The sequence below is a fragment of the Neomonachus schauinslandi genome, chromosome 2 (assembly GCF_002201575.2).
Source record: "Neomonachus schauinslandi chromosome 2, ASM220157v2, whole genome shotgun sequence".
Lineage (NCBI taxonomy): Eukaryota > Metazoa > Chordata > Mammalia > Carnivora > Phocidae > Neomonachus > Neomonachus schauinslandi.
This window is the reverse complement of record NC_058404.1, coordinates 79,204,703-79,232,615: the sequence shown is the minus strand read 5'-3', so window position 1 is coordinate 79,232,615 and position 27,913 is coordinate 79,204,703. Positions and strand designations below refer to the sequence as shown.

Genomic DNA, 27,913 nt, shown 5'->3' with positions numbered 1-27,913 from the left:
AAAATGACCAATCAGAGAGTGTTAAGTGAGCCGGATGGGGTGGGCCCAGTTTGGCGCTGTCGACGAATCAGCACCCTCAAACAGCGGGGGCGGAAGCGGAAGCCCTGGGGTGGCCTTGGGTTCCGCTGTGGGGGATGTCCCGTGGGAGTGAGTGAGGAAATCTTGGGGCCGGCGGGTTTGAGTGCTCGCCTCTTATCTGCCTGCAGAATCGGGCCAAGAGACGCCTGCAGGTGCGGGAGGGAGGAAGCTCCACCTCCCAAGAAAAGAGCAAGTGGGCAGGCAGCTGCGGGGCGGAACCGAACTGTGTGCAGGGTGTTTAGAAGTCGGTCCTGGTCGGTGCCGCTGTCCGCGAGGCCATGGTGGAGGCGGAGCTCTGGGCGATACCCAGGTGAGGGCAGCGCCTCCACCCGGGGATTCCACCGCGGAAAAACTGGGTAGATGCGGGGCAGGGAAGAAAGGATGCTGCCCGCACTGCTCCCTGGTAGCACCCTGAGCGGCCGCAGTTGCGGTAACAGCAGCAGAAAGCACAACGCGGGCCGAGGAGGCGACTCGAGCTGCTGGTAAAGTCGCCCAACAGCTGTTTCTCCGTAGTATGCGAGTTGACAAAACAGCCAAAGAACAGGGCTCCCCATTACAGTCTCCTTCGAGCTCTTTTTCCTTGCTACTTGGAGCTGATTTATGCGGAAACATGCCTTGCACTTGTACCTGGAGGAACTGGAGACAGTGGATTCGACCTTTAGCGGTGGTCATCTACCTGGTGTCCATAGTGGTTGCGGTTCCTCTATGCGTGTGGGAATTACAGAAGCTGGAGGTAAGAGTGTCCTTCACCATCAGCCTCTACCCTTTAAAGTTGCCCATTTTTACCCCAGATGCCCCAGACTCTATATCCTGAAAATTGTCATGTAAATGAGCCCAGTCTTAGTTGATAAACCTGTCTGGTTTCTTGTTCACGGTTTTTCAAAGCATGCCGCAGGTGGAAGGAGGACCAGGTCGAGAAAATAGTTAGAATATATTAAGATTGCTGCTTAGAAGAGCACTCTTTTGCAAGTATTCATCAGTTCCCAGAAAGTAAGGTAATTTTATTCCTGAAATCTGATCTGTTCAGATACTGGACTTAACTAGATCAAATAAACTACTTTGAAAACCATGTATTGAATTTTACTAGCATTTAACTCGCTTCCTGAATTAAAGGATTCTAGTTGGTTTAACTTTGTAGTTTGTTTTTACTTACACATTAGGTCTTAACCCACAAAGATTTTGCACAAAGTTCCTTGTATATTTTTTGATGTCATATTCTTATTGTGACATCAGTAAAGTACTACAAGCGGGAAGACCCCAAGGTAAATACTCAACTTAGATGGGTACTTTATAAAAATTGTATAATGAATTTTAAATTCTAAGTTAATACCAGAAAGTACTTTTATTTAGCAACACCTGTTTTACAAGAGCATTGGCAAGACCATGGCTATTTTAGGCTTTTTATTATGGAAATGATTTTTCCATAATTAAACAAAATGCAGCTTAATATACATTTGTTTTCTGTATGTTCACTAAATTATATTTTGTTGACTTTCCCATATTGGCATATTCTATGTAGTTATTTTTAATGTTAATATAACATTCCACTACATTAAATATTCCCCATTTGTTAGATGTTTAGGTTATTCTCATAATTTACCTACCAGAATTCAAGTATAGACATCTTAATACAAAGTAGGTATCTTTTACTTGGGAGTATTTTTTTGGAGTGTGGTATAGTAACTCCTTTTAAGGCTAATATGTATAATATCAACCTAGTTTAAGATTTCTCTTGTTGTTAGTTAACTGTAGTTTTTAAGTGCCAGCTTTTAAGGAAAATTTTAATCTGCAATCTCTACTGCAAACACCCTGAACCAAATTCTCTTCATGTCTTGTCTGGACTATTCTCAATTCACCAGCCAAAGTATCTAATTAAAACATAAGTCACATTATGTGCCTCTTCTCTAAATTTTCCAATCACTCATAGTCCCAGATTGAAAGCCGATATCTCTAACTATGGCCATTATGGCCCAACATAATCTGACACCACCCCTGCCTCATTCCCCTCTGACTTTCCCCAATTCTGGGCTTCCACCACAATGACTTTGCTCACACATGTGGGGTAGGCTACCTCCTTAGGGCCTTTGCATTAAATGTTCCCCCTTCGTGGCATGCTCTTACTCCAGATGGTATTAATCCTTTACGTCCTTCAGGTCTTTACTCACATGTCACCCAGTTGCCCTGTTTTAAAAATTTCAAGCTTTCCTTCATCACAGTGATAAATCAGGCTTGTGTTCTATATGGTGAGAGCTAAAAACCTGGCACCCACCTGCATGGAACTTAGTGGTGAAGACCAATACAACAACAAAAAAAACCCAAATCAATAAAATAAAACCGTATAAAATGGCTATGCTACCAGCTATGGAAAATTAAGTGGAAGTAAAGGACGTTAGAAAGCTCTTTATGGTAGTTAAGAGGTCATTGGTACCCAAGTTACAATGACTTACAGCCCAAATCAGGATAGCAGAAATAGAGATGGAAAACTGAATTTTAAGTATCGTTGGCAGTGAAGAAACAAGACTTGACAGTGGGTTGGGTTGGGGAGGAGAGGCAACGAGAGAAAAAGAAATCAAGAATGACTGTGAGGTTTTTATCTTGAACAACAGGGTAAATGGTGATGCCAGTTAGTGGGATGGAAAATTGATAGGGACAGGTTTGAGAGAAATTGAGTTCTGCTTTAGACATTTAGTTTGAGGTATATGAGAGACAATCAGATGGGCATGTCAGATACACAGTTGGGTATGCAAGTCTAGAGCTCAGAAAGGTTTGAGCTGCAGATATTAATATGAGAGTTGTCAGAACAGAGGTGTTTAAAGCCATAAGGATGGGATGCCTGGGTGGCTCAGTTGGTTAAGTGCCTGCCTTGGGCTCAGGTCATGATCCTGGAGTCCCGGGGTGGAGCCCGATGTCTGGCTCCCTGCTCAGTGGGGAGCCTGCTTCTTCCTCTCTCTCTCTCTCTGTCAAATAAATAAATAAAATCTTTGAAAAAAAATAATAAAGCCATAAGGATGGATGAGATTATAAAGGCTGAGGACCTGGCACCAACATTTAGAAATCTGGTAGAGGAATAGGAACTTAACAAAAAAGCATCAGCCAGTGAGGAAACGGAATGCCAAAAGAGTGGTGTCATGGAAGCCAGAACAGGAGGGTGTTTCAGGAAGTAAATAGTGAACGATGTCCAGTGCTACTGAGACGTCTGTTGGTTTTCATAAGATAGGAGGGTCATTGGTGATCCTAGTAATGGTTTCAGTGGAGTTGTAAGAGCTGAAACTAGAGGGAGTTGTTGGAAGAATGAATGTGAGGCAAAGAAGTGATATCAGGATATGAAGACAAGTATTTTTGTTCATTTTTGGTTTGGTTTTGAGTATTTTGACTCTGAAATGGACCAGAAAAATGAATGGCATTGTAGATAGAGTGTGGATGAGGGAAGCTTTTTTTTTTTTTCTCATTATGTTTTGTTTTTAAGGTTACATACAATAACTAGAGCATGTCCCCAAGATTTAGGTATAATTTTATTTAATCTTCTTAAAACCCTTGAAGCATAGGAATTGTCCTCGTTCTGTAGATGTGAAAACTGAAACAGAGATAGTGGTTAACATAACATTGTGCTAAGTGCCTTATATACAATATATCATTCTGTTCATCATTATTCACTAAATGAGTTTATGTATCTAAAATGCTTAACATGGGGCCTGCCACGTAGTAGGTGTACAGGAAGCCCTAATTATCACTGTTGTTTTTAAAATTTCAGTATTGCTTTGGAGCAGCAATTCTTTTTCTTGTGGAATAACATCTTAGTTGGGATTAGGTTCTCAGTTGAACACCTAAGGCAGAGTCACATACATCTGCTTGAGCATTAAATGTTTAGGGACAGTTATGCATGAAAAACATTTGTCTTTTAAACACTAGAATCCCTGTGCTTGACACTGTGAGAAGTCAGTGGGAACTGAAATTGTAGAAAACAAGAAGTTCATAGAGCCCATCCCATGCCCATGGTGGGGCATATACTTATTTATTGGAATGGCAAGATGACCATCTGCACTACTTAAACTATTTCTGTCTCTTACTTGGCTGAGCATGTATAATGAAAGTCCAGTAAGTTAAATGCACACATAATGTCACACTACTCTGCAGTCATTTTACCCTGCCCTATGTGTACTTATGCCCCAAGTAGCTACTCTTTATGTTAAGTGCTCCTCTCTTCCCGGGAGGATTGGACCCAGAGAGCACTCTCTTACTGCACTTTCCTCTGCTCTGAAAGCATTTGGCTCAGGTTCACTTAACTCACTCCTGGATGTTTGTCCTTAATGGTTTTTTCTTTTCTCTCTACTTTCTTCAAGTTACCGTGGGGGGGGGGGGGGGGCGGCGGGGCGGCGAGTCTATTCTACTTATCTCCTCGTTTTGTGAACCAAAACAACACCGCTTCTGGCTGATAAGTCTAAATAATCTTAATGATACCCTCATATCAGTGTGTCTCAAGTGTGAATAATTTATTTAGAAATAAATGTAAATTAAAGGTAATAATTATATTAATAATTTCTACAGATACCTAACATTTACTTATTGTGCATCTTAAATATGTGCACACACAAAACAGATTAGATTTCTTATGCATATAGCTTTTTTAGATAACTCAAAAGTCAAACAACTATAAAATCATGATTCAAATTAATGGCATTAATGTGTACAGATGATGTGTTTCTGAAACTACCACCTGCAATGTAAAAATGGTACTAACTCTGTGATGCAAGTTTTTTTTTTTTAATTTGGCATCACTCTACTGAAATGACTCAGTTCTCTAGTCACTTGTTTTATGATCATTTGAAAAGAACTTTCTTTTTTATAGCACACTGAGGATGCTTGGCCTTCATTAGTCACAAGCACATCATTTTTCTCTTAAGTCTACCACCAAGTTAGCACTAAGGCAATTATAAAAACAAATATGGGCCCATTAAAATTACTTGACAGTACTGTTCTTATCACCTTATAACAGAGAAGATCTAGAATATGCTGCTATTATTAAAATGAATACAGGTCTTCCGTGACTTATAATGGGGTTATGTCCTGATAAGCCCATCATAAGTGGAAAATACTGTTCGTAAAAATGCATTTAATGCACTTAACCAGCCAAACATCATAGCTTAGCCTAGCCACATTAAATATGCTCAGAACATTTACAGTAGCTTACAGTTGGGCAAAATCATCTAACAGCCTATTTTATAATAAAGTATTGAGTATCTCATGTAATTTATTGGATACTGTACTGTACTGAAAGTGAAAAACAGAATGGCTTCTTGGGTACAGAAGGTCCTCAACTATGATGGTTTGACTTAGGATTTTTTGACTTTATAATGGTGTGAAAGCAGTATACATTCGGTAGAGACCGTACTTCAAATTCTGAGTATTGATCTTTTCCTGGGTTAGTGCTGTGTAGTATAATGTTCTTCTCATGATGCTGGGCCCGTGCAGCAAACTAGCTTTCAGTCAGCCACGCAATCATGAGGGTAAACAACCATGGGCCATTCTGTGCCCATATAGCCATTCTGTTTTTCACTTTCAGTATAGTATTCATTAAATTATATGAGATATGAGATCTTGAACACTTAATTATAAAGCAGGCTGTGTGTTAGATGATTTTGCCGAACTGTAGGCTAATACAAGTGTTCTGAGCACGTTTAAGGTAGGCAAGATAATATTTGGCAGGCTAAGTGCATTAAATGCAGTTTCAACTTAGGGTATTTCAACCACGATGGGTTTATGGGTTTATTGGGATGTAACGCCATCGCACGTGGAGGAAGTTGTTAAGTGTGTAGATTGTTTACCCTCGCGATCCCATGGCTGACTGGGAGCTACAGCTCCCTGCCCCTGCCCAGCATCAGGAGAAGAATATCATACCACATAGCAGAAAACTCAGGAAAAGATCAAAATTTGAAGTATAGTTTCTACTGTATGCATATCACTTTTGTACTATTGTAAAGTCAAGAAATTGAAAGTTGAACCAGGTAAAGTCTGGGACCACCTGTACTCAATTTTAAATGAAATTGAGCCAAACAAAAATCCCTGGAAAATGATTGCTCAGACATTCTTTTTAGAATCTTCACCTTCACATACTTGTTTTTCACTTACTATTTTGATTAATCTCCAGCATTCGGCAAGACTTTTTGTGTAGTTGACCCTTGAACAGCATGGGTTTGAACTACTGCAGGTCCACTTATACACAGATATTTGTCAATAAATACAGTGTTGTACTGTAAATGTATTTTCTCTTATGATTTTTAATAGCATTTTCTTTTCTCTAGTTTGCTTTATGGTAAAAAAACAGTGTTAAAGGACTGTTTATGATATTGGTAAGGCTTCTGGTCAAACAGTAGGCATAGTTTTTGGGGAGTCAAATTACATACAGATTTTCGACTGTGCAGGAATTGGGGGTGCTAACTCCCAAATTGTTGAAGGGCTAACTGTATATGCTTTTCAAGTTTTCCATACTGTTTAGTATAGAAGTTCATTGTTATAAAAATACATTTGTTCTCTATACTTTTGTTTTTTATACCCCTGTTGAAAAAAAGTATCTTGTTCAAAACAGTAAAATTAGAAGTTGTGGACTTCAGCTCTTTTAATTAACTGTTCAAACCCCAAAAGTACCAAAATTAGATGCCACTTTTTTCCTTTAAAAAGTTAGCATTGGGGCGCCTGGGTGGCTCAGTCGTTAAGCGTCTGCCTTCGGCTCAGGTCATGATCCCAGGGTCCTGGGATCCAGCCCCATATCGGGCTTCCTGCTCGGCAGGAAGCCTGCTTCTCCCTCTCCCACTCCCCCTGCTTGTGTTCCCTCTCTCGCTCTCTCTGTCAAATAAATAAATAAAATGTTTTTTTAAAAAAAGTTAGCATTAACTTGTACTCCTGCCTTGAAGAGTGAATTCACAAATTAATATAAAATTCATTCCCTAGGGCCCCACAGATAGAACAGTTTCTTTTTTTTTTTGCCAGGAAGTTAGTGGATCATTTCAACTCTACCTTAAGATGAGATAGTTCAGGGGTGCATGGGTGGCTCAGTCAGCTGTCTGCCCTCAGCTCAGGTCATGATTCCAGGGTCCTCGGGATCCAGCCCTGCATCTGGCTCCCTGCTCAGCATGTCTGCTCCTCTCTCTTCCCACTGCTCCTCCTCCCTGCCTCGTGCTCTCTGTCTCTCTGTCTCAAATAAATAAATAAAATCTTAAAAAAAAAGATGAGATTGTTCAAAGTATATTTTTAGAAATTGAGCTTTTAAAGGATAAAATATTGATCAGATACTGACTTAAAAAAAGAAATTAGAGCTTTTTAAAATGTAATATCCTGAGTTGATAATGTTGTATATAAGAGGGGTAGCCCATATTAACACAGTTTGTCTGGACAGTAGTTGTAGCAGTACTTATCATCAAGTGGGAGGGTTAAAAGTGTTAGGCAATACTCAATACACGTTTAACATGTTGGGTAACAATAAAATTCACAGAAAATGTAGGTAGGATTTTAACTCTCTAAACATAAAAACAAAGGTGTAGACCATAAAAGATTTTTGGGGGCGCTTGGGTGGCTCAGTTAAGTGTCTGATTCTTAGTTTCAGCTCAGATCATAATCGCGGGGTCATGAGATCAAGCCCTGTGTTGGGCTCTGCCCTGAGCATGGAGCCTGCTTGTGATTCACTCACTCTCCCTGCCCTTCTGCCCCTCCCCACTGCATGCACGTGCTCTCTCTCTCTCTCTCTCAAAAAAATAAAATAAAAATTTTTAAAGATTTTTAGACTTGACTTGTGGAAAATTTAAAAACTTCTGTACATCCCCAAACACAATAATCAAATATAAAAGACAACAGGCTGAGGAGAAATGATACAATGTTAATATTCTTAAGGTACACAGTGCTGTTACAAAAGGCCTCACAAGGAAAAATGCTCAACCCCATGAGGAAAAATCCTCCCCCTCCCTCTGCAAAACCACAAATAGGCTGTTTTTCGAAAAAGAAAAATAATAGCCACTAGTCGTTTGGAAAATGTTGGGCCTTCTTAATAATCAAACATAAATGTAAGGAATAAAAATATTTTATTTAGCTTTTTAGTTTTAATATCAGGATTTATTTTAATACTTTTTTTAAGGTTGGAATACACACCAAGGCTTGGTTTATTGCTGGAATCTTTTTGCTATTGACTATACCTGTATCACTTTGGGTGATATTGCAACATTTAGTACATTATACACAACCGGAACTACAGAAACCAATAATAAGGTAAATATTAATATATTTTAATTCTTCTAGTGTTATGTTCACTTATTTCATAAATATGATGTAAAATGTTTTTAACTTATGCTTTGCTTTCCAACTAGGATTCTTTGGATGGTACCCATATACAGTTTAGATAGTGTAAGTATGTTTCATTTTATCTCATTAGCTAAGAACTTGCTTGATGATACAACTATATTTACAGAATGCTTAAGGTAATGAAAGTGTATTATTTGGCAATAAGAAGTCAGATTAATAAGAAAAGTGAAAAGATTCACTTGTTTTTAATGTTAATAAGAAAGATGAAGTATGACAATAGAAAAGATGGGTGTTTTAAATTTTAAAAAATCTATAGGTATTTTCTTTGCTTAATCTTTTAAAATTTCCAAGTACTAGTTCTTAGTCCTTTAAAGATTTTAATATTTAAAACTACATTATCATCCTTTTTATTTATTAAATCTTTTATTTGGGGGTAAAAAAAAACCTTCCTTGATGGAGTCTAACAGGCATTTGTCACAGATGACTGCCTTAATTTGATGACATACAAAGGAAATGTCTTTAATTGCATTTTCTATGACCATCTCAAGGAAAATTTCAGATTATATTTAAGGACCCAATAAAATAATTTAGCTTCTTTCTTCATATTCACTATTTACCCCCCAACACGAATGTTTTTACCAATATCCAGTATGTTTATTGCTTTTAAAAGTTCATTTCACAGATTATCTGGGAGCTCTCATAAATTTTCGAAAGTTTGATGTAAATATGTGATAAGACATCTCAAGTTTAAAAATTAGCATTGTGATTACCATGAATTGGAATGGCAGTTCGTTTTATCTTAGCTGCAACTGTTTTTAACATCTGTGCTTTTTCATAGTGGATAGCTTTGAAATATCCCAGCATTGCAATATATGTGGATACCTGCAGAGAATGTTATGAAGCTTATGTCATTTACAACTTTATGGGATTCCTTACCAATTATCTAACTAACCGGTATCCAAATCTGGTATTAATCCTTGAAGCCAAAGATCAGCAGAAACATTTCCCTCCTTTATGTTGCTGTCCACCATGGACTATGGGAGAGTAAGTATGTTTTGTTTTAATCTTTTTATGTTTTTAAGCATCAGTCAGGTCTCTGCAAAGCAGCGTGTTAAGTACTGTGAGCAGGACAGAAAGTTTAAGAAGAGTTCCTACCCTCAAGTAGTTCATAGTCAAGTTTAAAGTGTAAAAAAACCCATTTTTGTAATCCATACATACAAAGTACTCTCGTGTACTTTATTTATCCTAAATAGAAAACTTAAAATATTGCAGGGAAAAAACATCATAAATCATTTAATCAACATCCTTTTACTCTTGGGACCCAGGATCTACAGAGATTTACTCAGGATTACATAGCTGGTTAATGACAAAATCAGGTGTAAGACCCAGGGAAAGATAGTCTAGGTGGGGAAACAGCATATGATATGAAATAGGAGCAACAAATAGTGTTTATTCTAGTACTAAATAATGGGCTGTTAGCCTTATATATCCATAGAGGACAGTAAAGGAAAATAAAGCCTGAAAATGTCAGTTGAAGCTAAGATTGCATTTTTTAATTAATTAATTAATTTATTTATTTATTCATTCATTCATGAGAGAGAGAGAGAGGCAGAGGCAGAGGGAGAAGCAGGCTCCCTGTGGAGCAGGGGGTCCGATGCGGGACTGAAGGCAGACGCTTAACTGACTGAGCCACCCAGGCATCCCTAAGATTGCATTTTTTATATGAATGAGCCATTGGATATTTTTCAGCAAGGAAACGTTTGAAGATAGCATTTTAGAAGGATTAATTGTGCAATACTATTCAGAATGCATTAGAGGCAGGAAGATTCCAGAAATGGGGAAATTAGGAGGTTATTATTACTAGTCCATTTGTGAGATAAGCTGCAAAGGAGGGATGAAATTGGAATAGAAAGGAAAGAGACTGCAACTGAAGAACTGGTAGGACTTGATCACTGATAATGGGGAACAAGGTGAAAGTTGCAAGTCAAGATGACTGGGATGATTTGGAGTTACACTAATCAGTGTAGATACAAAACCTGGGGATACCTATATTATCTACCATGCAGTACAGAACCATTTGTACACCACTGGGACTAAATATGTCTCTAGTTTACATACTTGGCAATGACAGGGAGCTACCTAGCTATTTTAAATCATAAGCTCTTAATGTGTTCATTAACACACTTGATATGTATTTAGCACTTAGTGTGTGCCAGTATACGGATATATCCTAGTGCATATAACATGTGGAACTCATGGAACTTACATTTTGGTTCACACGTTTGGAATTAAATGAACACACAAATATAGAGTTACTTATATCAGGAAATGCTATGAAGGAAAAGGAACAGGAGACTGAAAGAGGAATAGTAAGGGAAAACTATTGTAAGTTGGGGATGGGGGGGGAGATACTGTGCTCAGCAACAAATACAATATGGATAGATTTGTAGCTAACGAGCAGATTGAAGCAATCACTGGATAGAAAAATACTAAGAGAAGACATCAAGGGAATGGGGATTCTCTCTAAAATGGCAAAATAGAATTCTTGCTAAGGGCAGACCAAGCACTTACATATCAAGACTGGGGGATGAGGAGCTTATCAAATATCAAATATCAAGGGTAATCAGGTGTCAAGGGTAGGCAGATGACTTAGCAATATTCTTACTCAGTCTGACTTAGGCCAAGGACAAGGCCTAAGAATGATGCCTAGTTGAAAAGACAACTCAGAGGAGACCTATCTAAAGTTTGGTCAGGAGAGAGTCATTGTCAGATGAGAAGCCATTATAGGATGTTGAATAGAGGACTAGTGCCCAAATTTCATTTTCAGAGATTATTGTGTTCTTTGTAGACTGAATTGCAAGTGGAGAAAGATGGAAGAGATTGCAGTGGTCCAGTAAATATAATGATGATGGCTTGACTTTCATTAGGACTCTCCTCCTAATAATACAGAACCTAAAATGAGGATCTAGCTATATCTTCACAGTGACTCATCACAATTAGCTAGTGGTCCACTAAAACCCCAGACCTTTTTCAAATGATGCTACTGGTCAAAATCCCCCTATTCTATGCTTGTGCAATTGATTTGTTCCTAACTACACAGTTAACATTTATTCTTGTTAATTCTCTTTGTGTTTCATTTTTTCCTAAGACTCTTGAATTCTGCCTGAATAATGTCAGCAATGCATCCATAGTTATAACTCAGGTATTCGTTCCTTTGAAAAAAAACATTGTTTACCAAAGTTAATGCAGTTTTAGCAATAATAAAACATCTCTTGTGTATACATACATTGTAGGTTACCAGTCTCCCTCTAGTAGGTAACTGGCGTTACAAATCTGATAATCAGGCTGTTGCTCTTTAGGATAATTCAGTATAGTGCTTTGGTTATAAGATGTAAATACCATGGCAAGTGTGCAGTTGTTAACTGATTAAAAAACTAAGTCTGCTTTTTATCCTCTTGCTGTAACTTAAGCAGTGAGCACAATGAGTTTTCTTTCAGTGAACCTTAAATTTTGTGTATGTTCATGAGAGGAGGGGAAACAGTTTACCTGTTGATTTAGTGTACTGGTGAAACAAATGTTTTCATGAAATGGTACTAATCCTTATTATATATTCCCTTCCTTTTGTTTTTAAAATTCAGGTCATGGCCTACCAAGTTAAATTTGACAGTTTGAAAAAAATGCTCTAGGGTATATACCTTGTAGTGGCATGCTAGGTCTTTAGGTTTTGTTCAGCTTTGTTACTGGTAAATTGTTTTCTGAAGTGGCAGTACCATATTCCTCTCCCACCAACAGTATAAAACACTTCTAATTGAACCACATTCTCACCTACATTTGGAATCTTTATATTTGCCTGTCAAGAGAATATAAAGTGGTGTGTTGCTGTGGTCTTAATTTGGATTTCCCTGATTAGTAATGAGGTTGAGCAACTTTTTATACGTTTATTAACCATTTTTGTTTCCTTTCCGAGGATTGCTTGTTTCTGTTTCTCTTTTTTTTAAATTTTTTTAAAGATTTTATTTATTTATTTATTTGGCAGAGAGAGAGAGACAGCGAGAGAGGGAACACAAGCAGGGGGAGCGGGAGAGGGAGAAGCAGGCTTCCTGCGCAGCAGGGAGCCTGATGCGGGGCTGGATCCCAGGACCCTGGGACCATGACCTGAGCCAAAGGCAGATGCTTAGTGACTGAGCCGCCCAGGTGCCCCATTTCTCATTTTTTAATGGGTTGTCTGTCTCATGGCTCTATAGGGGATCTTTATATATTTAGATACTAATTCTTTGTTTAGTGTGTATTGAAAATATCTTTTCCAGTTTTTGGCATGCTTTGCCACCTTTATTAAATCTTTTGGTAAATGGAAGTTTTGAATTTAATTTTAATATAGTTGAATTTATTTTATAGTCAATACTTTTTGTGTCTTGTTCAAAAAATTATTCCAATTATAGGATTACAAAAACTGTCCTGTGCTTTTCTTTCTTCTAAAGATTTCAAAATTTTCTCATTAAGATTTATAAACATTTGATGTTTTGTGTGTATGTTGTGTGAGGTAGGAATGCAGTTTCATTTTATTGCATTAGCTAATTGTCCTAGTACCATTCTCTCCCTTCTGCCTCACTGATCTTGCCGTCTCTGTCATACGTCAAATTTCAACACGTATGGATGGGTCTGTTTGTGGCTTTTTGTTTTGGGTTTTTTTTTCTGTTTTGTTGGTTAACTTTTCTGTTCCTGGACCAATTCCATACATTAACTAATAAGCGTTAAAGTGAGGGGCAAGTGCCCTGACCCTATTATCTTGGCTATTTTTGGGTCTTTGCTCTTACATATAAACTTTAGAAACAGTTTGTCAGGTTGCTTGAAAAGTCTGTTGGGATTTTTTTTATTTAATTGAATTCAATCTTTATTGATATCTTTATGATTTTTTGAGTCTTAAACTATGAATAAGGCCTAGCCTTCTACTTCTTTAGCTGTTCATTTACCTTTCAGTAGAGTACATTTTTCTCAAAGAAGTGTATCTTTGTTGATTTTATAAATGTATTTTATTGCTATTATAAATGGCATCTATTTTAAAAATTATTTTAATTGCTTCCAGTGTGTAGAAAGGCAATTGGTTTTGGCATATTGGTCTTATATCCAAAAATCCTGTAACATTTTCTTAGTCTGTAGATCTTTGTAAGTTCTCTGTGCAGGTAGTCCTCTGCAAGTGAAGGATCTCTTTGCTTTCCAGTCTGTACCATACATTTCTCTTTCTTCTCACTGTGCTGGTGAGTATCTCTAGATATTCTTGCATTATTCCTGATTTTAAAGGGAATTCTTATAAAATGTAATTGAGTTTTATGTTTCTAAAGGTGTTTTGTAGGCATCCTTTATCAAGTTAAATGAGCTCTCTTTTACTCCTAGCTTGTTTGAATTTTTAATCATGAGTGATTAAATTTGATCAAATGCTTTTTCTGTATTTATTGAGATGGTTGGTTTTTACCTTTAACCTATTAATTTAGTGAATTAGATTAATAGCTTTTCTAATGTTAAAACTCCCTGCATTTCTAGGGTAAATTCAGTGATTAAGATGTATCGTCTGCTTTTCTACACACAAGATTTGGTTTGCTAATACTTTGTTTAGAATTTTTACATCTATGTTCATGAGTAAGATTATAATTTTCCTTTTTTACATTGTTCCTGTCTGATTTTCATATCCACATTATATTGCCTGAATAGGCATTATCGCCTTTTATTTGTGTATCACAGGAAGAGATTGTAACTATAGCATGAAAGATTAGACCTGGACTTGTGGGAGGACAGTTATAGAACTGTTTCGGCTTCCTGTTGTTTCTGAAATCAAATAAAATTTTTAGGAATTAGGCAGAATAAACAAAGTTTTAAAATATAGGCAGGGGCACCTGGGTGGCTCAGTCAAGTAAGTGTCCTACTCTATTTCGGCTCAGGTCATGATCTCGGGGTCCTGAGATGGAGCCCCAAGTTGGGCTCCAAGCTCAGCAGGGAGTCTGCTTGGGATTCTCTCTCCCTCCCTGCTCCCCCTCCCGCCCCACTCATGCACGCACACAGACTCTCTCAAATAAATAAATCTTTATGGACATACATTTATATCTTCTCAATCTCTTCTGGATCTGTTGTTGTGATTCCTTTTCCATTTCTTTTTTTTTTTTTTTTAAGATTTTATTTATTTATTTGACAGAGAGAGACACAGCAAGAGAGGGAACACAAGCAGGGGGAGTGGGAGAGGGAGAAGCAGGCCTCCCGCCGAGCAGGGAGCCCAACGCGGGGCTCGATCCCAGGACCCTGGGACCATGACCTGAGAGCCAAGGCAGACGCTTAACGACTGAGCCACCCAGGCGCCCCTCCTTTTCCATTTCTAATGCTATTAGTATCTTTATTTTTTTCTTTGAACAATCTGGTCAGAAGTTTGCCTATTTTTACTAGTCTTTTCAAGAACTGATTTTTGGGGGCATCTGGGTGGCTCAGTCAGTTAAGTGTCTACCTTCTGCTCAGATCATGATCTTAGGGTCTTGGGATTGAGCCCCGCATCAGACTCCCTGCTCAGCGGGGAGTCTGCTTTTCCCTCTGCCCTTCCCTCCACTTGTGCTCTCTCTCTCAAATATTAAAAAAAAATAATAAAAAACATTTTTAAAAGAACTGATTTTTGGCTTTGTTGATTCTCTGTGTAATATATTGGTTTTCTCTATCATTAATTTCTGCCCTATTTTTACTTCCTTTTTTCCATTTCTTTTGGTTTACTATCTTTTCCTAACATGTTAGTCTTAGCTCACTAATTTACATAACCTTTCTTCTTCCTTTCTTTTAAAGATTTCTTACATTTTTTAAGTAATTTTTTTTTTTTTTAAAGATTTTATTTGACAGAGACACAGCGAGAGAGAGGGGACCCAAGAGGGGGAGTGGGGGATGGAGAAGCAGACTTCCTGCTGAGTAGGGAGCCTGATGCGGGGCTCGATCCCAGGACCCTGAGATCATGACCTGAGTGGAAGGCAGACACTTAACAACTGAGCCACTCAGGCGCCCCGAATTTTTTAAGTAATCTTTACACCTAATCTCGAACTTAACCCCGAGATCAAGTCACATGGTCTTCTGACGGAGCTGGCCAGCCACCCCCTTTCTTCTTTAATACTGCATTGAAAACTACATTTTCCCTCCACGTTCTACATTCACTTAATTCCAACTTTTTTTTATTGAAAAATGTAATTGACATACATTAAGTTAATAAATTATCGTAATTATACTAATTTCAGTTGTTCAAAAATTGTTCAATTTTTTTTTTAAAGGGCAGAGACATTTATGATTATTCATGGGGAAAAGATGGAGCACGTACATTCAGGAAACATGTACCATATATTCCCATGTTTACTTTGGGGTGGAGACTTGACATCAGAATGAAGCAAAATTGAGTCCCTGATGTCAGGAGGTTATCTTAGGACAAGGAGAAGGGGCTGTGGGCATGCTCTGAGAGCTGGTACAACCTGGATGGGGTCTTAGGCTCCTTCTCTCAGGAAAGGACTCAGGACCTTGCTTGTTCATAGGCTGCAGCCGTATCAGTTGACCTTGAGTCCAGACTTCTGCAGGGACAGCTAGTATTGGTAGCAGGGCCTGGTAAGGCTGAGGGGAAGCAAGGTATCAGGCTAACATTTCCAAGGGGCTTTATTGGCTCCATAAAGTCGATCTGACTTTCTTAAAGCTGTCTCATCATATCAGTCTACGCATGTGTCTCTTAAAGATGACATTCCATACTCAGTATTTATATGTATTGCAAAATGATCACCACAATAAACCTAGTTAATATCCCACCACCACATAAATCCCAGATTTTATATTTTATATTTTCATTATCGTCCATGTAATGTTTTTAAATTTCTATTGGGATTTTTTCTTTACTGGAGTTACTCTGGAATATTTTACATTTCCAAACAGGATTTGGGGTGGGGGGTAGATTTTCATTTTATTTCTTTTCATTGCAGTGAGAGAATATACTCGCCCTGAGAGTCTTTGGAATTGGTTAAGATTTGTTTCATGTCCTTTACTACATGATCAGTTTTTATAAAGGTTCCCTGTATGCTTGAAGAGATTGTATATTCTATATTAATGAATGACTGTATTACATTTATGTCCATGGGATCAGTCTTATGTGTTATTCAATTTTTCTGTATTTCTGTTGATTTTGGCTACTTATACTGCCAGTTACTGAAAAAGATACTTAAATTCTGCCACTGATTGTCACTTTCTGTACTTTTGTCAGTTTTTGTTTTATATATTTTGATGCTGTTTCTATTCCAAATAATCTTTTTTGTCTTGGATGCCTGAGTGGCTCAGTCAGTTAAGCATCCAGCTGTTGATTTTGGCTCGGGTCATGATCTCAGGGGGTCATGAGATCAAGCCCTGCATTGGGCTCCATGCTGAGTATGGAGTCAGTCTCTCTCCCTCTTCCTTCTTCCTCCTCCCCTCCCTCTCCCCTCACACGCATGCTTTCTAATAAAAAAAAAAAAAACCCAAAACTTCTTTGTCTTAAAGGTATTTTCCTGTTCTTTCTTTTGTTTAGTATTTGCCTGGCATATCTTTCTCTACCTTTGACTTTCATCCTTTCCATTTCCTTATGTTTTAGATATATTACTTTTTTTAAGTTTAGTATTTTTTGAATTCTAATCTGACAATTCATCACTTAAATTAGGCCATTTACATTTTTGTGATTATTGATATATTCATTTAAAATCTTGACATCTGTTTTCTTTTTGTCTCACTTTCTTCTATCCTTTTATCATTGATTCCATTTTAAAGTAAGGCTTTATTTTAGAATAATTTTAAATTTACAGAAAAGTTGCAAAGACAAGACAGAGATTTCTAATACACCCTTCAGCCAGCTTCTCCTAATGTTTAACATCTTATGTAATCATGGTACATTTGTCAAAACTAAGAACACTCGTGGGGTGCCCGAGTGGCTCAGTCAGTTAAGCGTCGGACTCTTGATTTCAGCTTAGGTCATGATCTCAGGGTCGTGAGATCAAGCCCAGTGTGGGGTTCTGTGCTCAGTCTGCTTGAGATTCTCTTTCTCTCCCTCTGCTCCTCCCCCCCACTCACACGTTCTCTTTTTCTCTCTAAAATAAATAAATCTTGGGGCACCTGGGTGGCTCGGTCATTAAGCGTCTGCCTTTGGCTCAGGTCATGATCCCAGGGTCCTGGGATTGAGCCCCGCATCAGGCTCCCTGCTCAGTGGGAAGCCTGCTTCTCCTCTCTCACTCCCCCTGCTTGTATTCCTGCTGTCGCTCGCTCGCTCTCTGTCAAATAAATAAAATCTTAAAAAAAAAAAAATAAATAAATAAATAATCTTAAAAAAAAAAACGAACGAACATTGGTATAATACTTTTAACTGCAGACTCTTCAGATTTCCCAAATTTTATCACTAATGTCCTTTTTCTAGGATCCAGTTCAGGAATCTACATTTTAATAAAGATTTTAATAAATAATTTTAAAGTTTTCCAAACATTAGAGGAATACAAACAAATGTAAACAGAAAAATCTGTTTTAAAACACCCATATTTAACAAATATTAATATATTCTAGGTTTGTGACTATAAAATACATATATATATATTTTTAAAGATTTATTTATTCACTTGAGAGAGAGAGTACATGAGAGGGGGGAGGGTTAGAGGGAGAAGCAGGCTCCTCGCTGAGCAGGGAGCCTGATGCGGGGACTCGATCCGGGGACCAGGATCATGACCTGAGCTGAAGGCAGTCGCTTAAGCAACTGAGCCACCCAGGCGCCCGTAAAATATTTTTTAAGAAACCTTGAAAACCAAAACCTTTTTCACAGCTCATATAGTGGCAAAACAGGGTATAATCTTTGACTATTTGTAATTTTAACATGACTATTTTACCTATTATGAAAATACCTATTTTACTGCAATTGTATCAACCTGTTTGACTGCGGGTGCTACTCCAGATTCCGTTGGTAGTAGTTACTTTATTTTGTTATTGTTGCTGTTTTCATTTTCTTACTCCATTTTTTTTATTTCATTTTTTTTCTTAAGGGTTTAAAAGTTATACTTTCTAATGTTATCATGACTAGTTAAGAGGCTAAAATTTACTGTGACTACTTAAAGTCTAACTTTAATCTTAAAAATTAGACATTTTTTGGATAGTTTTTAGTCTTTTGTAGATTTAACTACAAATATTAACAATTTACATGGGGCACCTGGGTGGCTCAGTCATTAAATGTCTGCCTTTGGCTCAGGTCATGATCCCAGGGTCCTAGGATCGAGCCCCACATCGGGCTCCCTGCTCGATGGGAAGCCTGCTTCTCCCTCTCCCACTTCCCCTGCTTGTGTTCCCTTTCTCACTGTCTGTCAAATAAATAAACAAACAAACAGTTTACTTGCTCCTTGCATCTCAGCGCTCTGTGGGATCATTTCCTTCTTTCTAAAGTCTGGCCCTTAAAATTAAGTTCCCTTTAGTGTCATTTTATCACTGGCAAATTTTCTCAGATACACTTACCAAAAGTATCTTTATTTTGCCCTCATTCTTAAAAGATTGTTTTGCTGGGTGTAATTCTGTGTTGACAGGAATTTTCTTCAAGCATTTTGAAGATTTTATTCTAATTCTGGCTTCGATTACTACTGTTAGGCTTCTCCTGTCAATTTGTTATTCCATTATAGATGATCTGTCTCCACCTGCATTTAAGACCCCATCTTTGATGTTTTGCAGATCACTATGAAGTATTTAGGTTATTCTGTTTCTGTTTTAGTCCTGCTTAATTTACAGGGTGCCTCAACCTGTAGATTCGTATCTTTAATCATTTCTGCAAAGTTCCTAGCCATAACCTCTTCTGATTTTGCCTTTCCTCTACTGTCTTCTGTAACTCTCACATTTTCCTCTTTGTCTCAGCCTTTGCTACATTCTGGGCAGTTTCTTCAAATACATCTTCAGTTCATTAATTCTCTGCAGCTTTCAAAGGTAGCTAATTGACTTTACTTCATTTATAAAGAGTATGGGGCAGGAAGTACAGCATGTATAGCCAAGGCATTCTCTCAAGAGGTCTCCCAACAAGCCCAAGTGCACCCTTTAGGCCCCCCCCAGAGGGCACACTTAGCTGTAAGAGGGAGTGAACCACCTCAGCAGGGAGAAGAACCTCTCAGCACGCAGAACCCCAGCAGTTTCTTTATTCAATCCTATTAACATAACACCTCAAGGCTTGTATGCCAGATTCTCAATCTTCTCAGTTTAGATGTAAATTTTTTTTTAAGATTTATTTATTCATTTGAGAAAGATAGTGCACAAGAGGGGAGAGACATAGAGGGAGAGGGAGAGAGACTCCTCAAGTAGACTCCCCGCTGACTGCAAAGGCTAATAACATGGGGCTCGATCCCAGGACTCTTGAGATCATGACCTGAGGCGAAATCAAGAAGTTAGCCGCTTAACTGACTGAGCCAGCCAGGTGCCCCTAGATGTAACTCTTAAAGGGGATTCATAATACATAACATTGACAATCAGTTCTCCTGATAGTAGTGCTAAATAAAGCATTTGCCCTCAGAGCAACTTGGTCTTTTAAGGCTTGTACAAGGCTGTCAGGTAGAGAGCCTTTTTTGTTTTGGGACTTCCTGTTTTGTTTTTGTTACTCTTCGTGAATTTTCCCCTATGTTGAGTGAGCCCACCAATAGGATAAAAATTGTTTATGCAGGATCTTTGTTTGTCCTTTCATAATATCTAATCAGTGATACTCTCTGGAATAATATTTAAATTCCAAACTTGAAACTGAACCTTAAATGTAAATAATACCTTCTGAATACACTTTCACATATACATGGACACAGTTCATATGTTACTCAGTCTTTCTTCCAGAAACATAGGGACAAACTTTTGTTCTTTCTGTGCTGCAGTAATCAGGAATTTGAGACTGAACACAGAAAGGGAAACCTTTCAGAAGATGTAGTCGTCAAATAATTTTAAAAACAGCATTTAAACAGTGTTTGCTACCATCCACATTCTTCCCCAGTTGTTCATTTAGAATGACTAAATTAAAAGAGTTAAATATAAATATGGCATCATTTGTCAAAGTGATTTTAATTTGGGGGGCTTTGGAGAAAATCTGGTACTATTTAAATGAGTAGTTGAAATGCTAAGGTTTTTTTTTCCCCCATTTGGCAGAGTATTGCTATTTAGATGCAAACTGGGTGTTTTGCAGTATACAGTGGTCAGACCATTCACCACCATTGTCGCTTTGTAAGTACAAAGAATTTATATTATCATTTTTTAAAATCCTCATGCTCTGACTTAAGTGAGAACAGCTGACACAAAGAGCATTAATTTACTTGTCTATGATATATATCTAGTCTGTTTTAAAAAACATAGTATACAGAAACCCTACAATATTAAAATAAATAAGGTGACCATTTATAAGCAAAGAATCACCACAGAATTCTTCTAAATAACATTCTCTACAGCTTTCTGGAAAACATTTTTAAAATGTTTTTTTTTCAAATATTAATGTTCGCACAGCTTTACAAAAATACCTGTTACATGAAGTTAAAGTATGCTACCTTAGGTCCACTATATGGTTTTATTTTCTATATGGATTATTTTCTATATGGTTAACTTGAATATGAGTACTATATTCCAAGGATGAATCATGTTTTTCTTTTGTAAGAATTCTGTCGAGGCTTAGGAGGTGAGATAAAATGGTATTATCATTAAGCTATCTGGTAAAATAAAAATATAAGAATATCAGATAAAGTGAGTGGATTGCATGTTTTGTCTGCTATTCATAATTAAATTGTGCATGTTCAGAGGAGAAGGTGAAAGAAGCATTCATTTCTTTTTTCTACCTTTGAGCTAGCAATCCTTTAGTAACATTTACCTTAGAATTAAATCTAATTTATTTATGAAAGCATGCTTTATTTGTCTGCAGTTTAGAAACTGGGGAATCATGTAAGTTAATTCTTAGATCTGGGTGTTCATAAAATTTACCTTCCAAAATAGTTTGGGGAAAAAAATATAGTTGTATATATTGACTAGCATTACAATGCTTTTCAAAATTTCAAAATTCAAAAAAACAATTTTTTTTAATCTAGTAATTACCCCTTCTAATTCAATGTGTGTGTCTTATTTTAGATTTAAGATGGGGGAATAATCATATGGTAGCATTACTAGAAAAATTTTTTAATTTTAAACCACCTCAGTGACCAAAAATCAAGTGATTATCTGTAGGGTCTTTTAAATAAACTGACTTCTAAATTTAAGTATTACTGTCAATGCTATGTTTTAAAATATATTTTGATTTAGTTAATCATAAATCTCATTTTTACCATTTTTAAGAATCTGTGAGCTGCTTGGCATATATGATGAAGGGAACTTTAGCTTTTCAAATGCTTGGACTTACTTGGTTATAATAAACAACATGTCACAATTGGTAAGTAAATATTAATTTTAATTGTATTAAATTAGCATCTATGACTAAATTTTCTTAGAAGTTTCTTTGGGAATAAAGTTTGTTATTTTTTAATTTTGAAATTCAATTTATAGGAAAGAACTTGAAGAAACTTTAACATGTCTTTATACATATATAAAGACATAGTATCTTTGTAAATTACCTGGTGACTTTTACATTGACCTGTTGTTCATGTTTGTTCATTTGGTCCTAGTAGTCATTACATAGTTGTGTGGATGTCATAAATAAAAGCACAATGCTATCCTTAAAAAACACATAACCTAGGCATACTCCATAAGAGAAAATGTCTTGTCTAAAAAAAAATGTCTAATTGGTAAATGATAGTACCAGGTTTGGGTTTTTTTTAAACGTTTTTTTCTTTTTTAAGATTTTATTTATTTATTTGAGAAGGAGAGAAAACGCACAAGCACACACAAGCAGGGGGAGCAGCAGCAGGAGAGGGAGAAGCAGGCTCCCCGCTGAGCAAGGAGCCCGATGTGGGACTCGATCCCAGGACCCTGAGATCATGACCTGAGCTGCAGGTCAGACGCTTAACTGACTGAGCCACCCAGGTGCCCCAGTACCAGGTTTGAATAAAAATGGGGGAATAAAATTCTCTCGTATCTTTGGAATAAAGGAAAATTGCAAATGCCAAGTTTAAAGAAAAATGATGTTCTAGAAACTGAAATGCTCTAAAAAATAACTGTCTGGGGCGCCTGGGTGGCTCAGTTAATAAGCGTTTGCCTGCAGCTCAGGTCATGATCCCGGGGTCCCGGGATCAAGCCCTGCGTTGGGTTCTCTGCTCAGTAGGGGGCTTGCTTCTTCCTCTCCCTCTGCCCTTCCTCCCCCCCCCATAAATAAATAATAAATGTCTGATACTTTCAGCTTAAGAACATGCACTTTATTTAAAATCTTTAATGTTTTCAACAAAATAATAGGTGCAGTGGCATGCATGTGTGATATTAGATGTTTGTTATAATAATATGCCTTTGCATTCAAAGCTTTCGCATATAGGTTCATATTCTTTGGAACCAGTAATTCCATTTCTGGGAATGTATCCTCAAGAAATGGCTTATTTTTGGTTTGAATATCTTTGTGTTTGCAGCCTATCTTTTTTTTTTTTTAAAGATTTTATTTATTTGAGAGAGAAGGAGAGAGAGAGCATGAGAGGGGGAAGGGTCAGAAGGAGAACCAGGCTCCCCGCTGAGCAGGGAGCCCAATGTGGGACTCGATCCCAGGACACCAGGATCAGGACCTGAGCTGAAGGCAGTTGCTTAACCAACTGAGCCACCCAGGCGTCCCTACAGCCTATCATTTGTAATAGCCAAAGTCTGGAAACCATGCAAAGCCCAGTGATAGGGACTATTTAAATGTACTATGGTTCTTCCACTGACCAAAATATTAAGTAATCATTAAAAATAATCCTTATGGGGATGCCTGGGTGATGCAGTTGGTTAAGCATCCGATTCTTGGTTTCAGCTCAGGTTGTGATCTCAGGGTGGTGGGATTGAGCCCTCAACGGGGAGTCTGCTTGAGATTCTATCTCCCTCTCCCCCTCCCGTGTGCTCTCAAATAAATAAAATCTTTTTTAAAAATACGCCTGGGTGGCTCAGTCGGTTAAGCGGCTGCCTTCGGCTCAGGTCATGATCCTAGGGTCCTGGGTTCGAGTCCCACATCAGGCTCCTTGCTCGGCAGGGAGCCTGCTTCTCCCTCTGCCTGCCTCTCCCCCTGCTTATGTTCTCTCTCTCTGACAAATAATTAAAATCTTTAAAAAAAAAAAAAATTCCTAGGGCACCTTGGTGGCTCAGTTGTTAAGCGTCTGCCTTTGGCTCAGGTCGTGATCCCAGGGTCCTGGGATCGAGTTCCGCAACGGGGGCTCCCTGCTCAGCAGGAAGCCTGCTTCTCCCTCCCCCACTTCCTCTGCTTGTGTTCCCTCTCTCGCTGTGTCTCTTTCTGGCAATAAATAAATAAAAAATCTTTAAAAAAAAAAAAAGCCCCTTATGTGTAGAAGGGAAGGGTTGGATAATGGGACTGTGGACAACTTTGTATTTTTATAATATTTTACATGAACATTTTATATACTGTAATGGGAAAAACTAAACTTTCAGGGAAATGTTTATTTCTATGTACAGTACACTAGGTTGTTACAACTGATTTCTAAAAATAGTTAATAAAGTCTTAAAAACTATTTTAAAAAAGTAAATTGAGCTGGATTAACATACTGCCCTCAAGAAACATGGTTTGCTTACTTTCATATTTAATGGTCATAATTTTATTCACATAGTACTTATTTACTGTGTTGTCTAATAAGCAGATATATTTTTACTTGGGCTGAATGAGGGCCTTTTCCTCCACTCATGACAGTCATTTGTTCATTGTTTTCTTTATGGGCCCCCATTAAGTGAATGCTGAAAACCATTTTCAGGGAAGACATTATGCATCTCTTCTGAGAAATTTTATATCCTATATTTTCATCCACAGTAAATTCTAAAAGCTCATTATTAATCTAAAAAATAACAGAACAGAAAGCCTAGAAAAATTTGCCTAAAACATTACTCTGTACCAGGTCTCTGTTTTCTCTAACTGTATTATTTCTGTTACCGTCTTTAGTTCTTCTTACTGAATAAGTTTAACTGTTGTTAATTTTGTTTCTAGTTTGCCATGTATTGTCTGCTCCTATTTTATAAAGTGCTGAAGGAAGAACTGAGTCCAATCCAACCTGTTGGCAAATTTCTTTGTGTAAAACTGGTGGTTTTTGTTTCTTTTTGGTAAGTGTTGCTTTCTCTTAAATGTAATGTTTGCATTTTCTACAGGGCAGTAACACTGTTGATTAGGGAGGATTTTCAAAATAATCCTAATATAGAAAATGAATTAAAATGTCTCTACTTACCTTTTAAAAAAGTTCATCTGTTTAGCCCTTCTTGGTTTTTCATAAAGAAATAATCAGATGGTCACCATAACATTTATAAGAAGAAAATAATTTGAGACAACCTAACTGTCTCAACACTAGAGGAATCATTAAAAAATACATGATGGTCCTTTCATATAAGAGAATAGTCTGCAGTTTGGAAGATAAACATAAGAATATTTAATAATGTAAGGTAATGCTCATTTGCTTAGTAAAATATATTTTTTAAAGCAGAAGGCAAAACTGTACATGGTCCCAATTTAGTAAAAGGGTGGGTGATAGGGGACCTAGAAACAAATACACCAAATTTAACAGTATACAAATACAAAAAGGGGAAAAAGAATAATCCTTGAAATCCTACCACTCAGAATGAGTAACATTGTGGTGCAGATAATGTCACATATAAAATGCCACAGAAAGCTAGTTTCATACCATAAAAACTTGCAGAACTCAACGATACATTAAGTATGTTGTGGATATAGTTGTCAGTAAAATGAGGATATATTTTCTTATCGTTTGGGATTGTTTTTTGGTTTTACTAAGTATTCTGTTCTGTGGATCTAACCTTTTAATTACTCTCCTATTGACATTTAGATTGTTCCTAATCCTTTCACCATTACAAGCAATATTGAAGTAAAATTCTTGTATTACAGAACTATATAAACCTGTCTCATTATTAGCCATTTAAATTTAACCTAGGGTCATAGCCACGGATGTGCTTGAAATGTTCAATACAACTCCCATTTTGGGAGTCCAATGCCTTCTGAGTTGGTCTGTAGTTCCAGCACTTCCAACAAGACTGGTTTCAAAATGTTTTTAAAAATAATCTGAATAATTAATACATGTGTAAATAACACTTCAGTGTCTGTCCTTTATTTTAAATGCCTATTGTTCAAGGTTGTGGGCATTGTCTGTGTATAGGAAGAACTTAAAATCTAATTATTAATTACTTGTATACACTTTCAAAACAAAGACATATAAACCAAATTTTGAAGTTCCATGTGTATAAGAATGCATAATCAAAATTCACATGATGAAACTGTACTACAAGAATAAATTTGTAAAGCAAATAAATGTATTTAGTATAGATATACGGTGTCTTCAGGAGTATGCTGTGAAGGTAGGGGGGTGGTGGTGGTGGTGGTCCACAAGTTGTGCTGGGGTTTAACTTTTTAAAATGGCATATTTTTAAAACAACTGCTCATTTTATGCTTGATATAGATATGGCGTTTACCTTTTCCTAACATATAGGCAAGCAGTAGTTATTGCTTTGTTGGTAAAAGTTGGCGTGATTTCTGAAAAGCATACATGGGAATGGCAAACTGTAGAAGCTGTGGCTACAGGACTCCAGGTTAGTGCTCTCTGTAAATAAAACTTTACTGTTTACTCATTTTACATATTATCTCCTAAACCTGACAACATGCAGGCCGTGAGGCTACTATTATCCTCACTTTACAGAGGAGAAAATGGAGGAACCCTAGAGAGACTAGCCATCGTCACTAATTTGTGGTAGAGCCAGGAACAGAACCTAGATTTTTGTTTTTCCTAGTCAGTTTCTCTTTGTGCATTTCTCTTCTTAGTCTTTGGGCAGTGGATTGAGACTGCATTGTACTTTGCAAAAACATACTTGACTGAGGTAGTGTAAAGTTTTGTCCTTTTTTTAAGAGGTCAAAAATGAGTTATTTTGGGAAAATGAAAAAATGAATATAATCTTATGGGGGGGAAAAAAACAGCTGTTGATACTGAAATACTTTTTGAAAAGAGAGAAAGATAGTGCTTTTCCTTTATCTACAAAACTAGATTTAAGCTGAAAGATGGCTGCTATTTTTGTTTTTGTTATTATAGGACTTTATCATCTGTATTGAGATGTTCCTTGCTGCTATTGCTCATCACTACACTTTCTCATATAAACCATATGTCCAAGAAGCAGAAGAGGGCTCATGCTTTGATTCCTTTCTTGCTATGTGGGATGTTTCAGATATTAGGGATGATATTTCTGAACAAGTAAGGCATGTTGGTAAGTACCAGCCATTTCATTCATCCAAATAGATAATTGTAGTTCTCCTGCTAGGGCAATTTAGAAGCTGTTTAAGAGATGAAAAGACTGTTTAAAGCAGTACCCGTAAAGCTCTTCAAAGTGAGAGATGGGAGGGGGGACTTATTCCTAGCATGGTAAGTTTATAGTGGTAAAAATAACTTTTGACTAACTTGGAAACCTTTCTATTACTTTAAAGGAAGGACAGTCATGGGACATCCTAGGAAAAAGTTTTTTCCTGAGGATCAAGATCAAAATGAACATACAAGCTTGTTATCCTCATCCTCACAAGATGCAATTTCTGTTGCCTCTTCTGTACCACCTTCACCCATGGGTCACTACCAAGGGTTTGGACACACTGTGACTCCCCAGACTACGCCTACTACAGCTAATATATCTGATGAAATATGTAATGATACTACAGAAGAGAAAAAAGAACTTATAGATAAATCCGTGGCCTCCTGAACAATGTGCAAAAGCATTGCTCTTGCTACCATGATTTCATTACCTGGTATCCCATTGCTCAGGATTTTGTGCTTGGGACAAGCCATAAATGATGGAAAATTTCAACATAAAGAAGGTGAAAGCCAGGTACAACTACTGGATTTATATAACTGACTTGAGTTTTGTATATCACAAATAATCAGTCTAAATATCCTAGACTTAGACTTGATTTCTTAACATTAGAGTATCACATACTCAAATGGTAGAAGATGACTACTAAATGTTCCTAATGTTACATTGCTTTATCAAGAGGATGGACATTAAAAAAAAAAAAAAAAAATCAATGCTTCCTACCACTGCTGCATGAATATAATGCTCTGGATTTAGCAGAAAGTGTAATTTGGAAATATGAATTAGTGGAACTTAATCATGTGCCATATATGCCTACCTAACAATTATTTCTCTATTTCTCAACTGGATGTCTTTCAATAAATAAGAATTTATCATTTATTTTCTGCAATTTTTTGTCTCATTCTTTAAACATAAACCCTTAATGTTTTGTCTCTCATTCTTTAAACATAAACCCTTAATGTTTTTACAAAAAAGTTCTTAATTAGAGGCACAGCAAAAAATAAGTCCAAAAAGATTAAAGGTTAAAAATTATATACCTACAATGAAAGATACCTGTATCTTCTATTCCTTTAGGAGAAATAGCTAGGACCCGATA

General features: G+C 37.1%; 1 protein-coding gene across 1 annotated transcript; it reads left to right on the top strand.

Moving 5' to 3' along the window:
• The first annotated feature begins 94 nt into the window (after nt 1-94).
• TMEM184C (transmembrane protein 184C) lies at nt 95-27,743 on the top strand. The gene is made up of 10 exons (XM_021698862.2): nt 95-811; nt 8,201-8,331; nt 8,430-8,466; nt 9,203-9,408; nt 20,521-20,595; nt 21,688-21,781; nt 24,455-24,567; nt 25,959-26,058; nt 26,553-26,724; nt 26,942-27,743. Exons 1-10 carry the CDS (start codon nt 593-595, stop codon nt 27,205-27,207), a joined length of 1,413 nt encoding a protein of 470 aa, XP_021554537.1. The 5' UTR covers nt 95-592; the 3' UTR covers nt 27,208-27,743.
• Nucleotides 27,744-27,913: the final 170 nt, after the last annotated feature.

What these genes read in the sequence shown, in the direction of transcription:
- TMEM184C (XM_021698862.2), top strand. Translation starts at nt 593, where the DNA reads ATGCGAGTTGACAAAACAGCCAAAGAACAGGGCTCCCCATTACAGTCT. An exon ending in CTACAGAAACCAATAATAAG is followed by an intron (nt 8,332 to 8,429) that starts GTAAATATTAAT and finishes CTTTCCAACTAG; the next exon opens with GATTCTTTGGATGGTACCCA. An exon ending in TGAACAAGTAAGGCATGTTG is followed by an intron (nt 26,725 to 26,941) that starts GTAAGTACCAGC and finishes ATTACTTTAAAG; the next exon opens with GAAGGACAGTCATGGGACAT.